The sequence below is a fragment of the Stigmatopora argus genome, chromosome 1 (assembly GCF_051989625.1).
Source record: "Stigmatopora argus isolate UIUO_Sarg chromosome 1, RoL_Sarg_1.0, whole genome shotgun sequence".
In the NCBI taxonomy this organism is placed as follows: Eukaryota; Metazoa; Chordata; class Actinopteri; order Syngnathiformes; family Syngnathidae; genus Stigmatopora; species Stigmatopora argus.
In genome coordinates this window covers 6,030,338-6,057,555 of record NC_135387.1, presented here as the reverse complement: position 1 = coordinate 6,057,555, position 27,218 = coordinate 6,030,338, and the positions used below count along the sequence as shown (strand labels likewise).

General features: G+C 41.4%; 1 protein-coding gene across 11 annotated transcripts in view; it reads left to right on the top strand.

Annotated features, from left to right (window-relative positions):
- LOC144082390 (myelin transcription factor 1-like) overlaps positions 1-27,218 on the top strand; it is a 53,978-nt gene that overhangs the window by 15,782 nt on the left and 10,978 nt on the right. For 5 of the 11 annotated variants that reach the window (XM_077609957.1, XM_077609649.1, XM_077609880.1 and 2 more), the window contains 15 exons: positions 393-455; positions 2,523-2,881; positions 3,728-4,732; positions 7,296-7,430; positions 8,582-8,672; positions 8,857-8,970; positions 12,049-12,263; positions 13,370-13,557; positions 15,954-16,208; positions 17,532-17,686; positions 17,766-17,828; positions 19,576-19,644; positions 21,892-21,954; positions 22,263-22,343; positions 22,800-23,021. In XM_077609957.1, coding sequence (XP_077466083.1) covers positions 393-455; positions 2,523-2,881; positions 3,728-4,732; positions 7,296-7,430; positions 8,582-8,672; positions 8,857-8,970; positions 12,049-12,263; positions 13,370-13,557; positions 15,954-16,208; positions 17,532-17,686; positions 17,766-17,828; positions 19,576-19,644; positions 21,892-21,954; positions 22,263-22,343; positions 22,800-23,021 — 3,078 coding nt within the window. Of the gene's footprint in view, positions 1-392; positions 456-2,522; positions 2,882-3,727; positions 4,733-7,295; positions 7,431-8,581; positions 8,673-8,856; positions 8,971-12,048; positions 12,264-13,369; positions 13,558-15,953; positions 16,209-17,531; positions 17,687-17,765; positions 17,829-19,575; positions 19,645-21,891; positions 21,955-22,262; positions 22,344-22,796; positions 23,022-27,218 lie in introns of all 11 variants that reach the window. The other 6 variants (XM_077610282.1, XM_077609803.1, XM_077610035.1 and 3 more) reach the window with 5 other exon arrangements.

The following is a 27,218-nucleotide window of genomic DNA, read 5'->3' as shown; positions in this document are numbered from 1 at the left end:
AATCAGAGACAGCGAGTGGGGGGGTAAGAGATAGGAGAATGGGGGGTGCTTGCCTGATGATAGTGATGGTGAGGAGAGCAGAGCAGGGGAAATTACAGCAGGTCTCGGGTGATCATTATCGCTCATGGTAACAGGATATAGGCCAGGCTTGATGTACGACACACAATATTATGTTCTCCCGGCTTGATGCCACCTGCATTCATGCATCATGTGGATACATATCAGCCACCAAGTGGGCCTTTCTGCATGTGCATCTCTGTGACGTGTGCATTTGCTTTGCATGCCTTTGTCTTTTAGAGGGGGTTTTGCTTCCAGTCACTGTCATCAATTTTGCTTGATAACTTCAATGCACCATGTCTTAAACATATTTACCCTCCATCCATTCCATCCAGCTGCCCCACCCCTGGATGCAATGGCTCTGGTCATATCAGTGGGAGATACTCACGACACAGAAGGTAGGGCAGAAAAAAAGGAAAACACTCTGGCTGTCCTTCTTTGTCTGTTTGTCTGTGCTTGTCCTCACTGATCCATGCATTCATGATTTTTTTTCTGAAAGTCTTGCTCATTGGCTCACTGCACTACATAGGCCTTCCCATTGGTCTGAATCCGAAAGTCATATGTTGATTTTTTTCCCCCCAAGTTGTATTTCACAATAATGTACCCCCTTAGGGATTTGTTATTACTATTATTATTACAGGGCAGCTGAGTACCGGAATATTATTGTTAAATATATAGGGAAACTGTAAAACACACCAAAAATTGGTATAGTACCTCAGTAACCGTAAAAAGTGCGATAGATTTTTGTATTAACAGAAAATAATGGTAGACCGTTTTTATTTTGTAATTATTTTATACTGTAATCCATATGTTAAGAGTCTGGGTGGTGATGGCAAAGCCCCTTTTCAACTGTGATTTGAATCCATGTCACCGTTTTGATGGTTGAGCGTGCTGACTACTGTGCTAACAAAGACCAGCTGGAGGAAGTGTCGGGTTCGGAATACCTTACTTCCTCAGGACTTAAACGAATGTACCGGCAGCTTAAACTAGATCGGACAGTTGGTGAGGACACTTAACTGCAGATTCAAACCCTGGTTGGAAGGGAGTGAATGAGAAAGGTGATGAGTGCAGTGATTTCACACCAAACATACCAAAAATACATTTTACAGTTGTTTGCTGCAAAACAGCAGTTAAAATGTTATTTATCCGTTAATGTTTTTATAAATATCTATTTATTCTCTGCCGTAGTTTATTTCACCGTAAAGGTTTTTAGGCTTTCCCTTAATTTTAACAGTACAATTCTGGTAAGCTAAGCACGGTGTTCGAGTGGTCAGCACGTCCGCCTCACAGATTTGAGATGGAAGGTTCAATGCCTGCCTGGTGGGTTCCGACCTTCCTGTGTGGAGTTTGCATGTTCACCCAGTGTCTGCGTGGGTTTTCTACGAGTACTCCAGTTTCCTCCCACATTCCCAAAACATGCATGTGAGGCAGACTGAACACTCTAAATTGTCTGTAGCTGTAAGTGTGAGTGTGCAGCTTTTCCCTTTTACCCTGTTGGGCACAGTTAACTGGGAGATGTAAGTACAGAAAATGACTAAATTAACTCTGGTAAGCAAAGCTACAAATATTTTAGCAGGGTTTTTAACATTATTTTTTTTTTAAGACTACTCTTAAACAGTAAATTTGAATTGATTGCAAGAGACAATTGCTGCCATCTCCTCCCATTCAAAATGGATTGAACGTATTTTGCTATGAATAGGAGTATTTAACACTGTCATAGTCTTAAAACAATTATCTCACATTTACAAGTTGTTAAAACTTATCAAAATTTATGCTACGCTGCTTTCATTCTTAACCCCCGTTGAGGAAAAGTGGCTCGGAAAATGAATGAATGACTGAAGAGAGATTTTACTGAAACTACAGCCATTCTATTCACAAAGCTCAGTACACGCGGCTTCAGTTTGAAATCAGTTTTCAGATTTTAAGGTTGCACTGAATAATTACTTGAGTGGTATTCATAGCTGTTGAAGGACTAGAATACAATAAATAACACCGGGGGGAAAAACGCAAACACCATGGGTGGTGTGAAAAGTGATTTCCGTAGGTTCCATCAAGCTGTGATCTTCCTCTTGTATGTCTCTCACTCTCACGAGAGCAGCTGAGCACGGGCGGCTCACTGGTTTGTGACTTTTCTTTATTGTGTCTTAGACATTAGCTATCTGTTTACATGTGTAGTCATTCAGCAGGCAATTTCAAACGCACTTTGTTTATAGATCCTCCTTCAATCTCACTCGCTGTCTCCCAGGTGAGAATAAGGGGGAGTTTATTGGATTTCACCCTTCGTTGCCTCCCCGCCGCTGTCGCCATACGAGCTGTTCATTAAACATTTCACTCAATTGGCTGAGATTGGTTGCCATATCTGATAGCGAGTGAGCGTGGCGCCCTCCTCAGGCTCCCTCCGTGTCCACTCTTCAGCGCATTGTCAATCATACGCAATTATTTTCTCTCTTTCCTCTCATTTTCAGCATCCTAGGTTGCCCCATAGCCAGGAAGCGTCGACTTGAGGAGGCCGAGGCAGATCAGGAGCAGGAAACGGAGCGGCCGGCATCGAAGAGAAAGTCCCACCCCCTGAAACTGGCCCTGGATGAGGGTTTCAGCGCCGAAAGTGATGCCAGCAGTGAAGCTGAGGGAGACGGTGAAAGGAATGGAGAGAACAGAAGTAAAAGCGAGGAGGAGGAGAACAATACGGATGCTGCTGAAGTCGAAGAGAAACTTGTGGAAGAGCAAACACATGAGCCACAAACAAATGGACAGAGTGACAAGATTCCAAATAGTCCAGAAGAGGATGTCAAGAGGAAAGAAGTATTAAATCCTAAGGACTTAGGTTAGTCTTCTCTCATTTCATTTAATTTAAAAGAAAAGGCGACACTCAGTACAAATGGCCTTCATTTTGAAGAAGGTCGCTCAAAGTATTGGTGGGTAATGATGACATGCTTTGAGAACAGATAATGGAGAAAATCATTTTTTAACTAAAAATACCATTGTTTACAAGCGTAGGCATTTTGTGATGTCAATTTTATCCACATCCATGAACACTGATAGACTCGAAAGCAGGTGCATGGGGCAATGGGTATTAATGAGGCTACGAGGTCTGATATTCACATTTGATTAGCTACAACAGGGGTCGGGAACCTTTTTGAAAGAGAGAGCCATAAACAATTACTATTTTCAAATGTTATTCCCTGAGAGCCATACTCACAATTTAAAAGTCAAAATACATGAAAATGTGCCATTTTTTTAGTTATTTTACCACTTTTAAAGTACAAAAAGTCTTTGTATTCTTTTGACAACATTTTTACGCTGTTGCTAATCAATGAATATCAATGAGTATCAATGAGAGAATAGATGCAGAAGACTCTAATGAAAAAAAAAGTCAATGCCACACGAAGTGACGTTCCTATTGGTGCATTCGGGACTCGGCTCTCTCACCACAGGTTTCCATATTTTAGCTCAGAACCATATGCAACCATCAAAAGAGCCACATGTGGCTCCTGAGCCATAGGTTCCCTACCCCTGAGCTACAAGAATAAAAATGATAAAATGTCAGTCTTCATGATGAACAGTAACCTCCTAGAAATTCTGCCTTGTATTTATATTTATCTCAGTTTCTTTATCTCCTTCAATCTTCATTCTTAAGATATCAACCATTGTACTGTCTTTAAATTCTCAGAAGAGTGTGTTATCATCGGATCTCCAATGACACAGGAATGTCAGTCTCCATCTCAGAATGCTGAAGAAGTGGCCAACTCTCTCCTTTATCTCGGCCGAATCCCTAATAGCAGTGATGCTCCAACAGTGGCCACCCCACAGCCAGTTGCTATGGAGACTGAGGGGAATGTCACAGTGGCAGTGGAACACTGTGAAAAAGTAAAAGAGGAGCAGGATGAGGAAACGACTGAAGCAAAGGATGGTGTGGCAGACAGGAGTCAAAACATGAAAGAGGAGACAGAAAAGTTGGTGAATGATCGAGGAGATCACGAAAGTCACGCTACGGAGGTCTGTCGCGAAGCCACCACGGATGAAGACCAGCAAAAGAACAGACCGCAAGAGGAGGAGAAAGAAGAGGTGAAACCTACTGTGCCAACTTCTGTCCGCACCATCACCAGCATCCCAGCAGCTCAGGAACTACACATCAAGACTGAGGACCACAGGGTCAGTCCTCCGGAGGACTACAATGCACACGAGAACTACAGTGCCACACGAGCCAGTACACTTGACAGCTACGACTCCACGAAACCACTTCATAACTACAAGTCCTGCCTTCCTTTAAACTACATCTCCCACTTGACCGAGCCTCTCGAGAACTATTCAGCCAATCCCAGAGGCGATCATGTGAAAATCCGCAAAGTCTCACCCTCTGCCTCCTCCGACATAATCGAGGTGCATTCGGACAAGTCGGACGAGAAAGACTCTGACGATGGCGACGGTGACGACGAACACGACGACGAGGACAGCCTCTCTCAGCGCTCGGCCGTCACGGATGAGTCGGAAATGTTCGACATGACTCGAGGGAACCTGGGCCTCCTCGAGCAAGCCATCGCCCTCAAAGCAGAGCAGGTGAAGCCGGCCGGACCTAGGGAGCTGCTGGTTGTGCCTGATATCCAGCACCACAGATACTTCACCATGGAAGACCGGCCAAAGCACCTTGATGTCATCAGAAAGAGCTACTTTAAAGGTAAGACGGCGTGCACAAACAATGCTGGGAATTCAGGCAGGGAAAGTGGATTAGTCCCAAGATGTCTTCATTATGAGGAAAACTACTCTACCTGGAGTCATTGGTCCATCTCAACTGTGATGGCTAGCATTGTGCCATCTTGTTTCCCTTCCATTGCTGCAGATAAACGTTCAATCCATTTTGACTGGGATCGAATGATAGCTGTCAGCTCTCCCTGTCAAAACGGATTGGACGTGTATTGCTGTCAAAATAACCAATGAGTTAAAGCAAAGGTCTAAAATAGAGAAATAAAACAGTAGGAACAGTAATAGTAAATCCACTTCCACCATATTAAAGAAATAAGAAATAAAGAAACAAGAAACAAACAAGCAAATGCATTACTACATTTACACAATCAATATGTACAATATATCTTATGTTTAATAATCAAATTAATTAAATAAACATAAAACTCCTACTAATAATGGCTTGTTTTTATTTTGTATTTTTTAACTACATTTATCAATTGTCCTATTCACATTTGTCGATAGCAATAAAGTGGTTTGTCTTGTATCGTAACCAAGTTTTGATTACATTCATTAACATTACATTAACCTTAATTTATTTGATTTCCCACTTTAATATATGTTAAACTACAAGGTGATTGAAAAGTATCTCCCTCATTTAAAATACTTCACATACATTTATTCATGATTTAATATTTTCCTTATTTTTCATGTGCGGGTGAATGCTTGATAAGGTATGAAAATTACATCTATGTCAATTTTTTTCCGATTGGCTATTTTGTTTATAATTTCAAAACCCTAGAAACATGTCCTACCCTATAAGAAAGTGGCCAGTTAGTGGCATGTTACATGATACATTGTTCAAGTGCAAAGATGGCGGCGGACTAAAGGTTTTCATGGGGACCTTCCTGCAGGGCTTTTTGAATTTTAAACAAAATAATCGATCTGAAAAGAAAACAAGAACATCTAGTACACAAACTCCATGTCATATGCCAATTTAACCCGAGGGAAAACAATGGATGACGGTACTACAACCTTCCTCTACTGCTGGGGTGCGCAAACTATTCCACAAAGGGCCGCATTGGGTGCAGGTTTACATTCCAACCCATCAAGAGGACACCTTTTCACCAATCTGGTGTCCTACAAGTCCAATCATTGGATTGCAGTCAGTCTGTGCTGGATTGGTTGGAACAAAAACCTGCACCAACAGCGGCCCTCAAGGACCAGTTTGCCCACCCCTGCTCTACTGTAAGGAAAGAAAATGAGAGCAGGGTTAGATGAGGCGGCGACAACTCAAGCAAGAAAGTGACGGAAAGGCCTGAACAAGTTGTTTGTTTATGTTTGATGGAGCCTTGTGCTTCTCAGTTGGCACGTTGCCCTCTCGTCATGCTCCTCTTACTATCAGCAGTGGTGTTATTAGATGCCTGCTAGTTTTGCCCTTTCCTTGGCCTCCCCTCTCTCCTGTGGTGACGTTCTTGTACTGCTCAACCTTAATTAGGGGATGCATGTCTCATTAACATTCAATTTGAAGGCCAATAGAGCATCGCGCCACCCTCTAGCCGGTCTTTCCTTGCTCCAACGCCAATGGTGCTGCGTTGCTTTCCTCTAGTAGCGGAAATGAAAAGTGCAACGGGCGGGCTGGCATTGAATGATCATCCTTCAACGCTCTTGAAAGCGATAAACGTCTACTTCATTTTGACTTGTATCTTTCGCTGCCAGTCAAATATGTTTGGCCAGGTTTGCCTACCAATGTCAGAAAATGAGTTAATTTTAATAACATTAATGCAGTCACAAGACTAGGATGTTTCTTGATCTTTTTCCTTCATTTCTGTTTTCAGTGGTAATTTGCTAAAGTTACTGTATAGTCGACGCAAAAACAGTTCATTTTTAGAGCTACTTTCATCTATTATGGTCAGTGGAAGCCAATGAGTTAATTATGTATGATGTTGTTGAGAGACTGGTGTGCTCTCAACAGGCACAGTCTAATGAGCTCTCAAATGAGAGATGGAGTATAGTAAAGTCTAACAATGATAATATTTGTTACCATCAGGGGTTTAGAGTATCTATTTTACAGAGGTCATGTTTGCCCTTAGAACTGTTCAAATGCATATGCGTCAGAGATTTTAAAAAATATCGGGTATTTTGTGGGGCAATTCCGTACTACAGCAAACTTCTCTATATTACCACAGATTAACATTTCATGAAATCCAAGGAATGGTGTTTTAAAAATGAACATGTATCAGATCAAACTGCTTAGTCACCTTTGACCCAGTTAGCTTACATAATAACCAAACATTTGACACAGAAATGTCATAAAGGTTTTAAAGACAGAGTCACTGCCTGTAAACAAATAAACATAAGATGCAAAGAACGCGTACAGATGGTGCTTCTGCGCAGTCAAAACACCAAATACTGTATGTCTAGATTTCATGCTCAGCCAAGCAGACCGTCTGATGGCATTAACCACTTGCTTTTGTCCTCCTTTCTCATTCCATCTTCCTTTCTCCTCCAACTTTGATCTCTTCTTCCTCTAACTTACGCACGGTCTCATCGTCTAGAGAGTATTCGGCCAGAGAAGAGGGAAATCAAGTGCCCCACCCCAGGGTGTGACGGGACAGGTCATGTGACTGGCCTCTACCCCCACCACCGTAGTCTGTCAGGCTGCCCTCACAAGGACCGGATTCCGCCAGAGAGTGAGTTTTCATCTAGATGAACTGGGATTGACATCTAATTTTCTTTATGGTCTTTAACAAATTGTGCTCACAGAGGTAGATTTGTCCAGATTACATATCCAAATCTTAAAGGTTGCTTTGTTCTCACGCACAAGTGAATATACTGTTGAATTTGTAGTAAAAAATTTCCTTAAGCCACCTGATGGTGTAAATGTTCACTCGCCTGACTTCGGGCTCAATTCCCACTGGTGGACAACGGATGTGATAGAAACTACGCATATAAGGACTTTTAATACAGATTTTTCAACGTAGTCTCACTCCTGACTTCATTGTCACTTTCAAACTTTGTGCCGCTTTCAAGGGACCAAATAGGTGAAAGCGTGAAGGGGCAAGTTCTTGGCTGCAAGGGGGATTGAGGAAATAGTACTCATCCCAGCTCGTTGGTGGTCTGCACCGTTTAGGCTGCTGTGTAAGGCCTTGCGTTGTCATGATCCAAGATGGCTCCTGCTGACTGATGACTATTACATTTGTTCTTTATGTCTTTCTTGAGCTCCAAAAATGTCATTTTACTAACTAATGGTCAAATTAAATCTCAACCAAAGAATTCAAATGAAATTAAAGAAGTGAAGCCAAATGTCCCAGCCATCAAACTGCATCTTACATGACTGCAACATGAGATAAAAGCTTTTAAAATCTGCCAAACTACTACTTTATATGAATATTACAAGGTCTTAAAGTTGCCTGAGTAGTATGACCAATAGAATTTAGGTCCTTTTTTATACAGGTTCGCAAATTTTTTATTAGGTGGTAATCACTAATTGAGAATAACTTGTGTGTAACACTTGCTATATCTTCCTGACTACCAGGAAAAAAATGTTGTCCACTCACATTTATTTTGAAATTCCCCAATCTATGTGAAGTAATTGGAATAATGCAAAAGAAATTTGGTATCATTGGAAAGCTCTGAATGTCCTCTGTAGAGCACAAAAAGGAGTTAATGCGATTGGATGCACCGGGTGGGAGATATTTAGGTTTATAAATGTCCTCTACAGAGGACAAATTTGAACTGGTATTCAGGAGGATATTTAACGTGCATTGTTATTGCCACAGCAAATTGAGATGAATAATTGTATATTTTTCGGCATGTTGCATGTGTGCTCATATCTCTTCAGTTCTGGCCATGCATGAGAATGTCCTGAAGTGTCCAACTCCTGGCTGTACCGGTCAGGGCCATGTTAACAGCAACCGTAACACGCACCGCAGGTACGCACAGATAGCATTTCATATGTTGATAACGTTTTTTTCTAGGTTTCGCTTATTTTGCAAGCGCATATATTTATGCTTGCAAGACAGCAATTGTGTCAATCCACATCAGCGTGGCGCAGATTTACCGGATCAGCATTCTCCCGCTAACTATGAATCCTTCTCCTCCTCTGAATCTCTCAAGTCTTTCAGGATGTCCCATCGCAGCGGCAGAGAAGTTGTCCAAGAGCCACGACAAGCCGCTTTCTCAGCCTGGCAGCGAGCTCCTCAAAGGGAGTCCCAATGACAGAGTGCTCAGGTGTGTGAAGCCGAACAGAAGAATTGATAATTACTTATAAAACTGAATTCAATCGTGCTGCTGTCTTGAATGTTTAACACTTTGGTTCACTCCATTCATTTCAAATACAATGTAGTAATGCATTTTTTATACTCATTAAAAGGCATGTAATTTGCATTAATTATAATTTTAATACTGGTGTACGTATAGATGTAAATTATTAAAACAGAGCCTAGCCAACCTTGTATAATTTGATCGGCATAGTGAACTCATACATTGACGCCGACAGCCATAGACATCTTTCACAGCCAATGATTTACAGTAATTAGTACTTAATAACTTTAAAACAAGAGCAGGATGGTTGTTGATCTGTTTTTATTAGTTCTCGTGTTGTAAATGGTGATATGCCAACAGTTCAGTTTTAGACGAGTTCTGGTTCATCTATACTATAGCCAACAATAGCAACCTCTGAGTTAATAACTACATACAGTTGTTTGTTTTTACAGTGTTTATACCTCCCCAAAAGAAACGACAACTAGAATTTTTGACACGCATTTTAGAACAAACCATTGGACAATCATTCTCATTTAGGCTTTCTCCTCCTTTACACTACACACAATCCTGAAGAAATAATTTCAATAAATCCCTTACAGTGTCGATCTAGGCATTCTTGTATCTTGCGACAATTGTGAGTAGAGTTGTGGACTGTGGCGTGAAACATATTGTGTTATCATTCAATAGGGAAAAACTATTGGTACGTTTTATGTTTACAAATGAATGAAAAACAGACATGATTGTTTGTTGAGCCAAAGAATACACAATGAAGCAAAAAATATATATAAACTGCACTGGAGTAAGTAGCATTTTTGGTAAGGCATTTTTTTATTTAATCAGCGACCAAGAACTACACTACACAAAGGACTGAAAATGGAAATTAGCCCACGGCTACAATCTTACATATACATGTTCATTAAAATGAATATAAATATTTTCATCAATATGTGCTGTCACTTAACAAATCAATCAATCAATCAAGCAGTGCTTCTCAAATAGCAGGGCGGGCCCACCTAATTTTTATCCAAGTCTGTTTTTTGATATATATTTTTTTAAACTTTGGTTTTTCTGAGTAATTTATTTTTAGGGTTATTTTTTTTAAATCTTTGTTTTTCTGATTAATTTATTTTGAAGGTTGTTTTTTTAATTAATTAATTTTTCTTCGTTTTTTTTTTAGATACTCGGAAGTCTCGCGCGAACTGCATTCCGCAAATTCTAGACTGAAAGACACTTGTACGCATACCCAAGCTTCTTGTAGTTTATTTTTATTTTTATTTTTTTTAGCAAAAACATGCTAACAATTCTCAACAATCATCACGCTTTGTGAGAGCTACAACAGTAAACAGCTGTTAGCATCATATAAAGTGGCATACTAAAAAATAATAATTGATGCACTTAGTCTTTTTTTTGTTCCAGACAAAAATGTTAAATATTGAAGAGATTAATGAAGTTACTTTCTATTGCTTTTCTATATAATGTATTTTCGTTAATTTTAACAAGGATATAATCTTAGGCAGAGGTGTCATTAGGGGGGCCGCGAAAATGTTTAATTTTTCCTTGGTTGGGAGCAACTGAAATTAATTGAGAAGCACTGCACTAAAGTAATCCTACTAAACAGGCTAAATAAGCACATTCTAATATAACAGTTTTTCACATAATAATAACCTAAAAAATAAAACGTTTCAAACCGTCAGTATTCAGACAGTTATATGATAATTCTATTTTCTAAAGGTTACTAGAAACAAGAATGACTATGTAAAAATCAGTTTTATTAAATCATGTTTTTATGATCACTGCTCTTGGCAAGCCCAATTAGACGTCTAGTATCCATTATCAATGGTTGTTGCTTGTTAATAACGACAATCACATATGCGTCTGACGTCACCTATTTACAAGTTTTATACACAACATATTGGACACCGCCTGTCGTATTGCAATATGCGTTTTGTGTCATTTCATATTGGAATGTGCAGATAAATCGATAATATTATCCCGCTGTAATTGCGATATCGGTTGCCGGGATCTTTGGGTGTTTAGAACCTTGCTTACAGATTGTTGATTTAAAGAAACTCTTCAGGCATCGACTTGGGTGGTCTAATCATTAGTGCCACTATGTTAACACGAGCATCTCATTCTCACCATTAATCTCCCCAGCTGGCCAGGTTCCCTCATTATGGCCAAAAGAATGATTATTAGCATAAATGAGACATCTGTATTATGCTAAGTCCGTGCGCTTCCTCTTTGGTATTTTAATTAATAACGCAGCAAAAATGCTAATTATTCAAGCCAAAGGGGGCATTGTTGGGGGTCACATAAAGTCGGTGTGAAGAGAGCTACGATGTGTGCGTTGCATAGATTTGTACTGTTTGCCATTCGATCCACGTTTTAATGTTAATGTATACGTACGATCAAACCTCCTGTGATATCTGGTTTTAAAAAATGTCTTGTTAGACCCTTTTCGCATCTCTGAAAGCATCGTGCCTTCAAGCATGGTCATTAATTAGCATGTGACGGCAGATCAGCACTACTATACATTATGGAAAGAGTGGAGGAAAAGGGGGCTGGGCTAAAAAGGGAGGATAGCGCAGAGATAAGGGAGGGGATGAAGGAAAAGAAAGAAAAAAATGGGGAAGGTGACCCCACCCCTATCCTACCACTCCCCCTTCTGTTTTCTCCTCAGCCCCCTCTTTTCTTTCCCTTCTTCCCCGCACCCTTCTTTCAGCTGTATCAGTGGATTTACGCCAACAGGTCTGACAAAAGCGCTGGCTCTTTAGGAAAACGAGAGGGCTTAAAGCTCATAAATTCCTTGCTGTACAACATGCAAATGTGCCCTCCACTGATAAGAGAGCTTTTAATCCAGCAGCACTCCCGCTAAGTACACTGTTGCCCTATCTTCCCTCTCTCACTTTCACCCTGTACCTCCCCTCTTTTGTTCTTCCAATTACTTTTTCCTGGGTGCTGATCGGGTGAGCCTTTCACTCCATATCCTCCTAGGTTCTGTCATTATTGTTTTACCCTGGCGTCTGCTCCTTGTCACCCTCGTAGGCCCATGTGCTTCGTAAAGCAACTGGAGATGCCCCAGTACGGGAGCTTCAGGCCCAACATGGCACCAAGCACACCCCGCGCTAACCTGGCCAAGGAGCTGGAAAAGTACTCGAAGGTGTCCTTCGATTATGCAAGCTTTGATGCTCAAGTGTTCGGGAAGCGTATGCTTGCGCCAAAGATGCCCACCAGCGAAACCTCACCCAAAGCCTTCAAAAGTAAGAGAGGCTGTATTCAGAAATGTCTTATAGTTGTGTTATTTAAAAAGATGATATGTTGTCATGAGGCCCGGTGGCGCGTCGTCCTCACAGCTCTGGGGTCCTGGGTTCAAATCCAGGTCACGTCCACCTGTGTGGAGTTCGCATGTTCTTCCGGGCCTGCGTGGGTTTCCTCCCACATTCCAAAAACATGCATGGTAGGCTGATTGGACCCTCTAAATTGCCCCTAGGTATGGGTGTCAGTGTGCGTGGTTGTCCGTCTCCTTGTGGTGTCCCCCGCCTCTGGCCCGGAGACAGCTGGGATTGGCTCCAGCACCCCCTTGCAACCCTAATGAGGATGAAGCGGTTCAGAAAATGAGATGACATGTTGTCACGAGTAGAAGCCCAATCCATTTGAAGTGGGAGGGTTGGCTGCAACTGAATGGACATTCATTTGCTGCCAGACCTCCCACTTTGAAAGGATTGGACCCCTATCACTGACAATGGCAGCCAATGTGTTAACAAGCCACTATACCAAGAACCTTAAAAATTACGATTTTTTTTTGCGTTTTTTAATTAACAGTTTTTAAAAGACCATACATGGACATGTTATGAGAGATCCCGGCAATGCAATCGTATTCATTTTACTGTGTGGGGTTACAATTCCCACTTCCAGCTCCAATCAGGATTTAGGTCTCCATAATTTGAGAAAGAAATACGATGATTTCACAATACCCAGTTAGATTGATATGGACATCCTTATTCATACGTGTGCCAAATCTGAAAAGAAAATGTTGAAGCACTTTCACATTATGTCCAAATTTGTAAAGAAAGACACATAAAAACAACGTGTGAAAACATGACCACCAACAATCTAATTTGACATTTTTAATGCCTCACAGTTGTGAGGTCGAGCGTTCAATTTCAGGTTCGGAACTATGTAGTTTCCATGTTCTACCTTGCGTGGATTTATGCATGGTAAATTGGTTGAACACAAATTGCCCAAAGGTATGGTTGATCTTCTCCTTGTGCTGGCCGCTGACCCCGTGCGACTCTCACATTGCATAAACCTTGATGATTCCATGATATACTGAATGCCACAATGACACTTGTACCCGTCCCTTCAGGTAAGCCCTCATTCCCAAAGTCATCATCACCCAGCCTTAACCTCCACGGTTACGGCAAACCTTCCTCCTTGGCCTATGACTACTCCCATGATGCCGAAGCCGCCCACATGGCCGCCACCGCGATCCTCAACCTGTCTACACGCTGCTGGGAGAAACCTGAGAATCTGAGCACCAAGTTGCAAAACAAGGTACGCCAAGAATTGTTGTATCGCTACCCTTGTGACCTACTTCCTACGAGGTATGTCATCATTGGAAAGAGCACTGCTTTCATCTCTGCTCAAATCTCAGCAATTACTCCTGCATTGTAGCATGAGACAGAGCTGGGCACAGCAGTCTCCTCTCTCCTCTTCATATTTCTGCCCTCCCACCAGTTGTGTATCATCAAATCGGGCACTGACTGAAAGCAACATCCGTGGTTGAGATGCACTTGCATCACCTACCCTGTTCTCTTTCATCCTCACATCCCACACACTTCTCATGCTGCTGTTGAATGTAGCGCACAGACACTTCCGTGGATTCATATCACTACCAGGTAGCCTTTTTTGCTTGAAAAATCTGCAGCACAGATCTACCACTGTCCCCACGCTGTCCAGTCTTTCGTTTATTTTCTTTATTTCATACAATTCATACTTTCCCACCGTTCCCTTCTTGTATATACAATACCAAAGTCAGTGTTTGCCTCTGTTTTCACATCTGATATTATCTCTGGCCACAACAGTTACAATTGGAGCCCTACTTTGACTCATATTGAGACTTAAAAAAACAAACACTTTTTGTATGTTCACAGTAAAATGGGGGGAAAAAATCTATTTAGACGCACAGTTTTGTGACAGTAAAAGGTAATCTAGTCGTTCACTGCCATTGACAGCGGTAGAGATTCAATTCATTTTAACAAGGGGCCTGTCAGCGATAATAATACGACTAATAAAGTATAATATAATGATATGATCTATATACGGTATTTTTGGACTTTAAGTCACACCTGATTATAAATTGCGGCAGCCAAAAAATACAAAATGAAGAGAAAAAAATTTATCATATTTTGGGGAGGGCAATATATTTTTTAAATCATACACCAAAAACAAACACAAGTTATCCTCTTATGTATGACCTGGCGTCCATATGTGTGGACATCACATTTTTGGTTGTCAAAGACTACAATGTTACATTTTGGACAACAAGGGCCTGGCCTCCACCTATGATGTGGACATCATTTTTCTCAGAAGCTACATCATATAAAAAGATAATTCTTTGTTTTTACACTCATCAGGTCCCAATTATAGCATAAATATCAAAGAGAAAATAAAAAGGCATGCCTTGCAAGAGTTTGGGTCTTAGGAGGTTAAAGTAACAATAGTAAAATAGGGAACAATAGGCTAAATAGGCATTTGTTAACATAACAGTTTTTCAGATAACTATACTTGAGTATTCGTCGCAGGCATAGCCAAACTTAAAAAAAGTTATAAAAAAACGTACACTTCTGTCTCCAAGATTTTCATGCTGAGGGATTATGAAAGCTCATCCACAGATGGGAAAAGTGTGGGACACTAATGGGGGAAAAAAGCAAGCTTATATCTATGTTAGAAGTCCTTATCGCCCAAAAAAAATTCAATGACCCTCATTTATTGTCATATTCCACGGCATTAAAGTGGGTAAATTGGATAGCTTCCTGGCTTTGGTTTTAAGAGGTTATCTTGGACATAAAAATGTAGGACAGTGAATATCTGATGGTACACGTGTCATATGACCGAGCTGAGTATGTAGTACAATGGCTCACAACAACAAGGATTGAATCAGAGTAAGACTATGAGCCAGTTAAAAATCAATAATGGAACAGTGAACACATCAACGAGGGACATTTCTGGGAACAGTTCCCAATTCTGTCCCCCCTCTATCCCTTTGATACAGTATGTATTTTTGGTCCACAATCGGCCCATAAAGCCATTGCCTTTTTAGAAGAAACCATGCAAAAACACAGGGCATGTCATCTCATCCCCTGCCAGAAGCCACTCGTCTTTTCCCTGACTCAGTATTTTCACTTTGTTAATATAATGTCAAACAAAGTAGAACGTAGCTTCATATTTTCACAGGATGAAGCCAAAATTAATGAGCATTATGAGGATGACTACCGTATTTTCTTGTATATCACCCATATTTGTAATTCAAAAAAAGATGACTGAATCATTACAGTTGCTATACTCTTTTTCACCAGTAGATGTCGGCAAATTAACATTTACTATTTGTTAGTTATTTTCTGTTTTGCAGTAAGAAAACAACCATTACTGGATGAATTAATTACTTCCTTATGATATTGACATTAATAATGTGCTTTTGATTCATACAGTATCTCAGAAATACCCTGTGCGATGATTTTCCTTAAGATTTCCCCTTAAAGTAACACATGTGTACTCCCTATTAAAACCATGAATATGGAGGTTAAAAATGGTGAATCAGGGGGTGGTTTATACGCGAGAAATTGTAAAATTCAACGATTTTAAGGCAATTTTGCTTAAATGTGAGAAAATAAGTTAATCCTTATAGCTGTTGTGCGAGAATGTAAACGCCGGCCCAAATATTTTGCCAGGAAATGGACATTGAGGTGGACGAGAATGGCACTCTGGACTTGAGTATGAAAAAGCCCATCAAGCACGAAGGCAGCCTGACTGGCACCAGCCCTGGGGTCCGTTCCCCAGACCCTTCTTCCTCATCTTCATCGCTGCATCACGGGGGAAGCAGTGGGGTGACATCACCAAATCTACAGAGCTACAAGCAGGAGGAGTGGGAGGGGCCTCTGGATTTTACCAAACACAACCGCCAAAGGGAGGAGGAAATGGACGAGGTCAGTATTTTGCTACCATGCAGTAAAAATGCAAAAATCAGGCAGCATTTCCTGTGTGGCTGATCACAGAGGAGCTGTTGCAACACCAAGAAATTCCTCAAAACAAACTCACTTGTTTATTTCCTGAAGCCCTGTCCTCTTTCTATTGTTCCTTTTTGTGACAAAAAGACTTACCGCTCAGTTAAAACACTGCTCTGACTAACAGAGGTGGTGTGTCAGTTGCATTGCACCATCTTTTCCTTATGCTAATCCCTACTGCTTTGAACTTTTTCAAAAGAACTACATAGAAAGGGCCAGATTTTCTTTTAATCACAAAACTGTGCATTGAGAAAAATCCCTTTTACCGAAAAAGTTACTCCAAGCTTTAACTTTACACACACGGTAATTGGAAAAGTTTTCAAAGGCAGAAGATTTTAAAAAAGTAATAAGTGCATGGATTGTTCAGGAATTGGATATCAACAACAAAACCAAGTGAATGGCGATGGTTGGCATTGAACGATTACGTTTTAGTGCCACTGATAGCGACAGGCCTCCAATCAATATTCCCTCCCATTCAACATAGCAACTGATCAGTTAATTTATTAAATAAAAACGCAGTTACAACAGCTAAAAGGATATTGATGGTTTTCTTAATTTGAATGTCGTAAGTAGTTAGTTATATGCAGATGTTACAGCGTGGTTGTTGTTAAAACTTAATTTTTTAGGGTCGATCTGTTTCGTCTATCACTGTCAATGGCAGCCAATGTGTTAAAGTCCGACTGGCCGCGTGATTGGATTTTTTATGCTCTGATGGACCTCTAATGAATTTAACCAAACGGAGCATTTGTCCACTCTCCAAGTGCATGTGTGCCTTTTCCCAGCATTTGACTCAGCTCTTTTCTTGGCTTTATTTATGCTTCCAGTCATGTTGATTCAAAATGGTTGAAAATAGGAATGCATTACTAGCCACACACATTAGATTAGATTAGATTAGATTAGATTAGATTAGATAATTTTATTCATCCCGTATTCGGGAAATTTCATTGTCACAGTAGCAAGAGGGTGAGAATACAGACACAGGAAAATACATTTTAGACATAAATAAATAGGTAATAAATAAATATATAAATAAATGAATAAGCGTGCTGCTGAAATATATATATATATGTATGTATGTATGTACGTACGTACGTACGTATACATACATACATATAAATATACATACATACACATAGATGTACATCATTTTGTTAAAGAGCCTGACAGCTGAACCTTACTCATTAAATTCAAAGAATGACTGAGGTCCTTTACTGTGCCATTTAATTGGACTTCTGCCTTTTTCAGATGGATCACACTGGACAGTCATATGTGTCATCTGATCCAGAGGACTGTGACATGATGCAGGACTTAATGGAGGACAGGAAATACCCTGGAGAGGTCACAACTCCAAATTTCAAGGTCAAGTTCCAGCCCAAGGACAGCAAGAAGGAGCTGCTCTCGTAAGCAGAAAAATCCCCAAAAGACTTCTCTTTTGTTTACTGTCAAAGTGTAAATTCCTTTTGAACTGTTTGTGTCCAGATGTCCAACACCTGGTTGCGATGGCAGTGGCCACATCACTGGGAACTATGCATCCCATCGCAGGTATGCATTTGAGCAGTGTGCAATTTTCTCATACTCTTCTTTAGAAATGATTAAAAGTGGAAATGAATTGTATTGATGATTTAAATACAAAAAAACATTTAAAAAACATGCAATGCAGTCAAACATAAGGTTTATGATTATGCATAGTCCGTTTAAAAGTGTTGTCATGAATCGGCCACAGTACATTTTTGCTTATCTCGTTTTTACTTTTAATAGAAACCAAGCCCAACCAGTTAAATTGATGTTCAGACCCATCCCGTAATCAGTTCTTATTTATGGTAATATACATGGCAACTCTGCTAAGATGTTTTGCGGGTCACTTTTTAAGTGTTGCTGATGAAACTTGCATGGGTGCAACATGCATTTCATCGCCAGCAGAGGACAATTCTTCCAGATATGCCTGCTAGACGAGATGGTAGAAATTTAGTGATACGTATAATCTTTTAGAGTTTTGAGCTGGAACACAAATTTAAATGAAATATGTACTGTTATTACAAGAGGGGACCCATACAACGCATTCAGGTGGAAAATTTATTTAGTTCCCAGTTAAGTACAGTTCTGTTGTATTGAACTATTTGGAGACAATGCATCAGTAGTTAATCCTTAGCCGTTTATGGAAAAAATGTTTTTATTTACATCTCATTTGGAATGCATTTTTTTATATGTGAGAATTGTGAATAACAATGGCTTACACTAATAGATAATTTAGGAATAAATCCGGCCTCCCTTTGATAAGCACACAAATAATAATTAGTGTTTTAATTTACTCAGTAATTATTGCATGACTGTTTTTTGCTACAAAAATGCAAACTAGTATGTTGATTTAGCTTTTACTAAATATAATAAAATGCATCCGATTGATTATTTTTGGTGCACAATTAAGTGGAAATGTCACCAGTTCAAACATAATCTCAGAGATGAAATGTTGAAAATTAGAGTAAAATGTTAGAAGAGCTGATAAGTTTAATCAGCATGGTATTATTTCCTGTAGTACCTAAATTAGGTGAATAGGAATGAAATACTCTACACTGCTGCTTTGCTGTGTTTGAATGCTGCTCGTGATTGTGGTAATTCAGAGCAGAGTGTCAGGCAAAATGTTAAAAGTTCGAAAACCACTCATCAGAATCATACGATAGGAAATGATTACTATTTCTTCAACTGGCTTGTTTTTTGCTGCCCTCTACAGAGAGAGGACACAATTTGTTAGCTATTCCATTGGTCTCCACCTACCTTATAATGAGGCAGAACAACACAGTTTATGAATATTAATGTTGGTTTCTAGCCAACGTGAAAATTTCAACGGATTTTCTCCATGTTCTTTGTATATACATGGAAACCTAATGTTCCCCAAAAATCAGCAATGCACATACATATGTCGACTTGAGGCCAGATTAAACAATTTGCTTCCACTGAACCACTATGGACGATAGGATAAAAAAATAAATTCGATATATTAGCATTGTCAGCGTTGCTTTTGCTTTCAAAGCACCATTTGCAATGTTATTTGATCAGGAGTCAGGAACAGTCTAGTGTCCGCCAAGATTCAAAGACGGCCACTGACACTTAGATATGCATCAAGGATTTACTTCTTGCAGTCTGTCCTCTCTTTCCGAAATGACCTTGGTATGCCTCGCAATCTTGATTCCCCTTCACTCACGTCTTTTTCCCCTTGCTACCTTCTCCTCTGTCTTCATCCTCTTCTTCTGCCTGTCCTTCACTTGTTCTCCTCCCCCAACCCTTCCTTCAGTCTATCTGGGTGTCCTCTCGCTGATAAGAGCCTCCGGTCCCTCATGGCGGCACACACCCCTGAACTCAAGTATGTCTGCGCTACACCTTCACTGTCTTCTCACAGCACCGCTACTGACAACAATGAAACACTGCTTTGATTCTGCTTTTGTTTGCTGCTGCTTCTGCTTAATCTGGTCCTGGACTTTTCTTGCTTTGAGGTCAATTGGTGGCAATAGAAAATGGTCAAAAGAATTGCAATAAGCCCTGAAAAATGCATTTTTTGGAGATACATAGTATATTTAGTCCATGCGGATATAGTGAAAACTGTTTGGGTCATTCCAGAATTGGGGTACATTTTAGGTACCAACATACAGATTTTAAACTAAAGTGAAAGCTTTAAAAGATATTTTAAATACCAAATAAGCCTGGAGCAGGTCCCTATTTTCTCTTATCTCAATAACCAAACTTGATCTCAACTAAACAAGACAATGGAAATTTAAGTTTCTTTTCAGGGGAAATATTAGTTCCACCGCTGTCTCATAATCTGAACATTTGTTTTTTCACATAATGTTTCAAATGCGAATGATTATTCATGGACAATATGTCCCATAACATATATATAACCGTTTTACCATAATCTTTTTAATCATAGCGGATCGAGAAAGCAATGAATAACACGATTACCAGTTTGGATTTCACAGTTTCTCAAAAGAATGACTAAAGCAGTTGTATACTTCCTGCCTATATATATATATATATATATATATATATATATATATATATATATATATATAGTATATATATATATATATATATATATATATATATATATATATATATATATAGTATATATATATATATATATATATATACAGTGGTACCTCGAGATACGAGCTTAATCCGTTCCGGGACTGAGCTCGTATGACAAGTTACTCGTAACTCGAGGTAAAGTTTCCCATTGAAATGAATGGGAAACAATTTAATTCGTTCCAACTCTCTGAAAAAAACACCAGAAACAGGATATTGGATTGAAAAAAAATGTTTTATTTCTTATAATTCGCCATATATTGACAAAGTAATAAATAACGAGTGGTTTAATAGAAATAAAGTGTTTAATCTAACTAAAATTGGCCGGATTTCGCCGAGGGGAGAGGGGCTTCGTTTTTTTTTTTCCTCCACACAACGCACTCGTAAACAGAACAAACACTCCACCCTCACGTTCGCTATCGATGGGCTGTTTGCTGTCGTACTATTCCCTTCAAAATATTCCGAAAATGATGCACACAAATGTCCTCACAATCGGAGAACGCACGACCACTTGCCAACGAGCAGCAAGCAGTCTTATCAGCGATCGCCCCGCTGCTCATGAGAGCTACAGGGGCGCTGGCTAGCGGCTCCTTTTAGCTTGTAGCATCTGTGTTTGCATCCCCTCGAACGGCGACTATGATAGAGTTGCTACCGGGGATGCTGTTGCGAGCCAGTGCCCCCGATGTTCTTATGAGCAGCCAACGAGCAGAGTCTTTTATCAGCGATCGCCCCGCTGCTCATGTGAGCTTCAGGGCGCTGGCTAGCGGCTCCTTTTAGCTTGTAGCATCTGTGTTCGCGTCCCATCGAACGGCGCCTATGATAGAGTTGCTACCGGGGATACTTTTGCGAGCACGAGTATACTTCATTACCCAGAAAGCCCTCTTTTCACCGCGCATGCGCGTTGTGCGTTTCCTGGTCTGAATAGCTCATCCGGTGCTCGTAAATATTGTTATACACGAAAGATATGCCAAAAAAAATGCCATGGCAACCTGGCTTGGTCGCATCACGAAACTTTGACCGCATCACGGGCGAATTATTCGATCGAAATTTCCCCCGTAAGACGAGCATTCCGTATGACGAACGGTCGTATGACGAGGTACCACTGTATATATATATATATATATATATATATATATATATATATATATATATATATATACACACATTATTTTTACATTTTTATAGTATAGTTTGCATTCATGAAACCCCGCTACACACATTTAGAACAATTAGAATTAAAATTAAAAAATATATTATTATTTTCCTTATTTAATATGTACGGTTTATCCTCTTGGTCAGTAGTGACAGATAGCTAAACAGCTATGCCTAGTATTTGATATGAACAATAAAAAATGGTAGCATTGATCTGTAAGCTGGTTCATTATCTTTTATTGTTGAATTTGTAGGAGGAAATCTGAATTTTCAAGCCAAAATGTGCTCAAATTTTGACACACAATAAGCAGCATTTCTCTGCTGGTTGCCTTTTGTCAATGCCAATGTCAAATGTTGTCATATCCCCTTCCCCCAGATGTCCCACACCAGGATGTGATGGCTCAGGTCATATCACAGGAAACTACGCCTCCCATAGAAGGTAACACATTAAAAAAAGAATGGCTCATGCAAATGCACACACACACACACACACACATTTGGACACACAGACAGTCAGTCAGGGAGGCTCAGTGACAGTTCATGGTAGAATTAGACAGGGACTACATACGTACACATATTATTCTTAATTCTATGATTTGGCACTTGAGTTGAATTGGTTTGTGATTTGGTTGAAGAACCTCTGTGAAAATATTCTTCCTTGCATTTATTCTTTCTCTTTATCAAGAAATCACTTAACCAAGGCCTTTTTCAACCTTATGTTATCAACTCCATACTTTCTGTTTTCAGTCTCTCTGGGTGCCCGCGTGCCAAGAAAAGTGGAATTAAAACTCCTACCAAGGACAACCAGGAGGACTCGGAGCTTTTAAAGTTCGTAAAGAAAGCCTTAATGTCTGCCTTTAGCAAGACCTACCTAAAATGCAATGAAGGGAGAGCCAGGAAAGTTACTGTGAATCATATGCAGAGATAGCGACCTGCCCACGTGACTGCGTCTGTCAGGCCCTGACTCATGGGGAAAGACATTGAGCTGCACGTAGTGACTGTCAAAGTCAAGTAACCTAGAGCAGATTGTCAATACAGATGAAATACATGAGCTTCACAAAACAATAGTAATAGCTCTTCTCTTCAGTAGTCTTATTTGCATGATATAATGTAACTGATTCAACTGAGGAATTCTTTTTTTTTTTGCTCTTAGAGGGGTGTGTAACTTAATTATTTTCTTGATTTGATGTTGTTTGCTTCTGCTCGTCTAACCGTTGTACCCTTTTCTTTTCAACTCTTTCTATCTGCCTGGTCTTTCTTCTGGTTTCATCTTGGGCTCAGCAGATGTCCGGTACCGGGCTGTGACAGCCTGGGACACATCAGTGGGAAGTACGCCACGCATCGTAGCGCCTATGGGTGTCCTCTTGCAGCCCGTAGGCAGAAGGAGGGGCTTTTAAATGGCACACCCTTCAACTGGAAGGCTTTTAAGACAGAAGGACCGACATGTCCAACCACGGGATGTGACGGCTCCGGACATGCTAATGGCAGTTTCCTCACACACCGCAGGTAAACTAAAATCCTAGAAAGCCTGAAGGAGGAGAGAGTTAGTCGCGTTGAATTTCGTTTAATTTAATTCCTGACGATAAATGTCAATTCTTTGAATGGGATATTTCCTAATATTACAAAGTCTGTACATTCAATAGCCTATGAATGATTTAATACGATAGTATGTATACATTACCGCAATCAGTTACATTCTATGAAACCTGTTATACAGACGCTCCCCTACTTACGAACATTCAACTTACGAACAACGGTACATACGAACATGTCTACAAATTGCATTTATGTCCAAAAATGTTCGTAAGTCCAATTTTGTATTTCGCGCCTTTTTCGGAGTAGTACTTCTTTCCGCCGCTAATACGACGCCTGGCGCTGTGAGAGCTCAGCTCACCCAGCATCTACCTTCTTCTTCGTTGCAATGCGAAAGTGCGTGAATGTATCTCCAGTGTGCAAAGAACCTTTTTCATTTGTATCATTAAATATCTCATGCATCCAATATTGAATATGGTTGGTAAAAAGCTAAAGGCTTCTATTGAGGGAGTTGCAAGGAAGAGGCAAGCCATTTCATTTGAAACGAGTGGCAATAATAACGAAGCTTGATGCGCGTGAGAGTGGTGAGCGTTTCACGGGCATTGAATCGTTCGACCGTCAGTACCATTTATAAACAGAAAGATCGAGCAGCAGGACCCAAATATTGAACGTTGCACAAAGTTTGAAAATCAATTGAATGATGCCATACAGTGCTACCGCATCATTTATGATGGAAAAAAAAAGAAGAAAACTGTGCAATCGTCATTAGGTCGCTTCTTTTGGCCAGTTTCTAATACATAAATCTCTCTCTCTCTACAGTACTGTACATATTCTCTCCATTTTATTAAATGTTTTTTTTTCAATACAAACCAATGCGTGTTACTTATACAAGCCTTAAACATACAAATGCACTTATATAAACCTTCAATATACTTATATCGGCCTTAAACATAAATTATAATACAAAATATAGCACTGAATCAACTTACAAACAAATTCAACTTATGAACAATCGCTCGGAACCAATTGCGTTCGTAAGTAGGGGAGCGTCTGTATTCATATTATTTTATGTAAAATGTTTTAACAAGCGGCTAGGCCAGGGTTGGGCAAACTTTTCGGCCCGGGGGCCACATTGACTTAAAAAATTTGACAGGCGGGCCGGGTCAGCACAAGATACGATACATATAAAAAACTGCATCCATTAACAGTACATATGAAACATAAACAAAAAAAAGGACTAAAGTATGAAGATAGGTCTGTTCACACACATGTAGAGCCAAATAACACCAGAATCCTCTGTGCCATCTTCTGGATGTTTGTAAATTTGGCTGCACTTAATGAAGCCTAAAACTCAGAGACTTTCAGGGAGTTTAACTTGTCACATTGGAGATCAATCAGTTCCAACTGCAACTCCTGTGGAACCGTTTCCGGGTCTTGTGAGAAAGGGCATGACACCAGCTGTCAATTTTTCCAAAATCACAAAACCGACGGCAGAATTGCTCATGCAGGTCATCCAATGATTTCCTGTATTTTGACTGCACAAAAAAATATATATATATATAATTATTTGGACAACGTCGGCGGGCCGGATTAAAAGGCCTAACGGGCCGTAAATGCCCCGCGGGCCGTAGTTTGCCCATGTCTGGGCTAGGCGGTCGAATGGTAAGCGCTTTGGCCTCGCAGTTCTGGAGTCTAAGGTTTAATCCCGGAACGGTCCTCACTGTGTGGAGTTTGCGTGTTCTCTCTGGGCTTCGTGGGTTTTCTCTGGGTACTCCCAGATCTCAAAAACATGCATGGTAGGCTGGTTGAACACTCTAAATTGCCCCTAGGTATGGGTGTAAGGATGTAATGATTGTCCATCTCCTTGTGCTCTGCGATTGGCTGGCTACCAATTCAGGGTGTCCCCCGCCTGGTTCTCATAGTTAGCTGGGATAGGCTTTAGCACCCCCCGTGAACCTTGTGAGGATAAGCGGTTTTGGAAAATGAATGAATGAATGTTTTAACAAAATGGAAATAGTGATCAATGATGTGCCTTTTGTTCAGTTTCGATTCAATCAAGAAGGAGATCCATTCTAAAGTTGAACTATTTTTCGTTGGCATAATACCATTTACAACACTGAAGCTAAGGATACAGGTCAACGACCTTCTACTTTGAAGGCTTAATCTTGGATTGTATTTAATAAATGAATTCATTGGGAGCCACTGACGATGAGAAACCTCCAATCTAGTTGGTATAGGAAGGCTGTCGGCGATTGAATAATCCAAGCCAGTCCAACTAGAGTAGATTTTGGATTGCAGTAAATGACCACCATGATGAACCCAAATGTTGCCCAGGGAGACCAGACTAATTTTACTTATACTTCATATGATTAACCTTAACGTGTTCAATAGTCACCGTGACAGGAAGTCAATTATGAAATAAAGAAACCATTACACACATATTAGATCTCATCTCATTTTCTGAACCGCTTTATCCTCACTAAGGTCTCGGAGGGTGCTGGAGTCTATCCCAGCTGACTTGGGGCCAGAGGCAGGGGACTCCCTTAATTGGTGGCCAGCCAATCGCAGGGCACAAGAACACAAACAACCATTCTGTTATGAACGGGGGGTGAAGACCCCAAAGCAGGCGAGGGCTGCGAGTCTGGTTCCCGAATCTTTATTAGAATGATCCAAGTGAAAAGCCAGGCACCAGAGGGGACGGCGTCGGCGTGTCGTTAGGCGTATCCGTGGTCGTGGAGGCCGAGCGTAGTCGGAATCCTGGGAGCAAAACAAGCGATCGTATATCAATGAAGGCAGGTGAGAAAATACAAGCGGGTACCTCACTGTGAGCAGATCAGACGATCCCGCAGCGTGGTCCTGTTCAAGGTGGCCTTAAATACTCCTCACTGGCTAATGACTCACACCTGGCAGCCCTCGAGTCATTAGAGGCAGGGCCTGTGGTTGGGTGGCGGGCGCAACCAGCCACCAATCTCGTCTGGGGCCTGACAGTACCTCCCCCCCTACGCGGGCCACCTGGCCCGCGACGAAGGGCCCCCGGGTGTTCCCGGTGGAAGTCCCTGATGAGGTCCCTGTCGAGGATGTGGCGGGCAGGAACCCAGATGCGCTCCTCAGGACCGTATCCCTTCCAGTCCACCAGGTAGTGTAGGCCGCGACCCCGGCGGCGGACGTCCAAAAGCCGTTCTACCAGAAACGCCGGGCCCCCCTCAATCATCAGCGGAGGGGGTGGGGGAGGGTTAGGGGGGGACAGAGGACTTGTCTTGACCGGCTTGATCTGGGAAACGTGGAAGGTGGGGTGGATGCGAAGGGGGGGTGGGAGCTTGAGGCGCACGGCACATGGGTTTATTATCCGTTCGATCTTGTAGGGGCCGATGAAGCGGGGAGACAGCTTCCGGGATTTGGTCTTTAAGGGAAGATCACGGGTGGACAGCCAAACCTCTTGACCCACGACGTAGGCTGGTGCGGGGGCACGGTGGCGGTTGGCCTGCCCTTGGGCACGGTCGGAAGCAAGCTGAAGCGCGGCCCGGGCCCTCTCCCAGATACGGCCACATCTGGTTATGTGGGCCTGGACGGAGGGCACGGCAATCTCCGCCTCCAGGGAAGGGAATGCGGGGGGTTGGTAGCCTAGGGAGCATTTGAAAGGGGATAGGTTGGAGGAGGCGTTAGGGTGGGAATTGTGGGCATATTCTATCCAGGGCAGATGTTCACTCCAAGTGGTCGGGTCGGCATGGGTGGCGCAGCGAATTGCTGCCTCCAACTGCTGATTTGTGCGTTCACACTGACCGTTAGACTGTGGATGATATCCCGAGGAGAGGCTTGGGGTGATCTTCAGGGCTGAACAGAAGGCAGACCAGACATGTGAAGTGAACTGTGGACCCCGGTCGGAAACGATGTCGGCGGGAATTCCATGCAGGCGGAAAACATGCTGCGTGAGGAGGTCGGCTGTCTCCTGGGCTGAGGGTAGTTTTCGGAGGGCGATGAAGTGGGCGGCCTTGGAAAAACGGTCGACAATGGTGAGTATGGTGGTGTTACCCTGGGACTTGGGAAGGCCCGTAACGAAGTCGACCGCAATATGAGACCAGGGACGACTAGGAATCTGGAGTGGGAGGAGTAGACCGGAGCTTGGCTTGGTGGAGGACTTGTTGCGTGCACACACCTGGCAGGCGGATACGA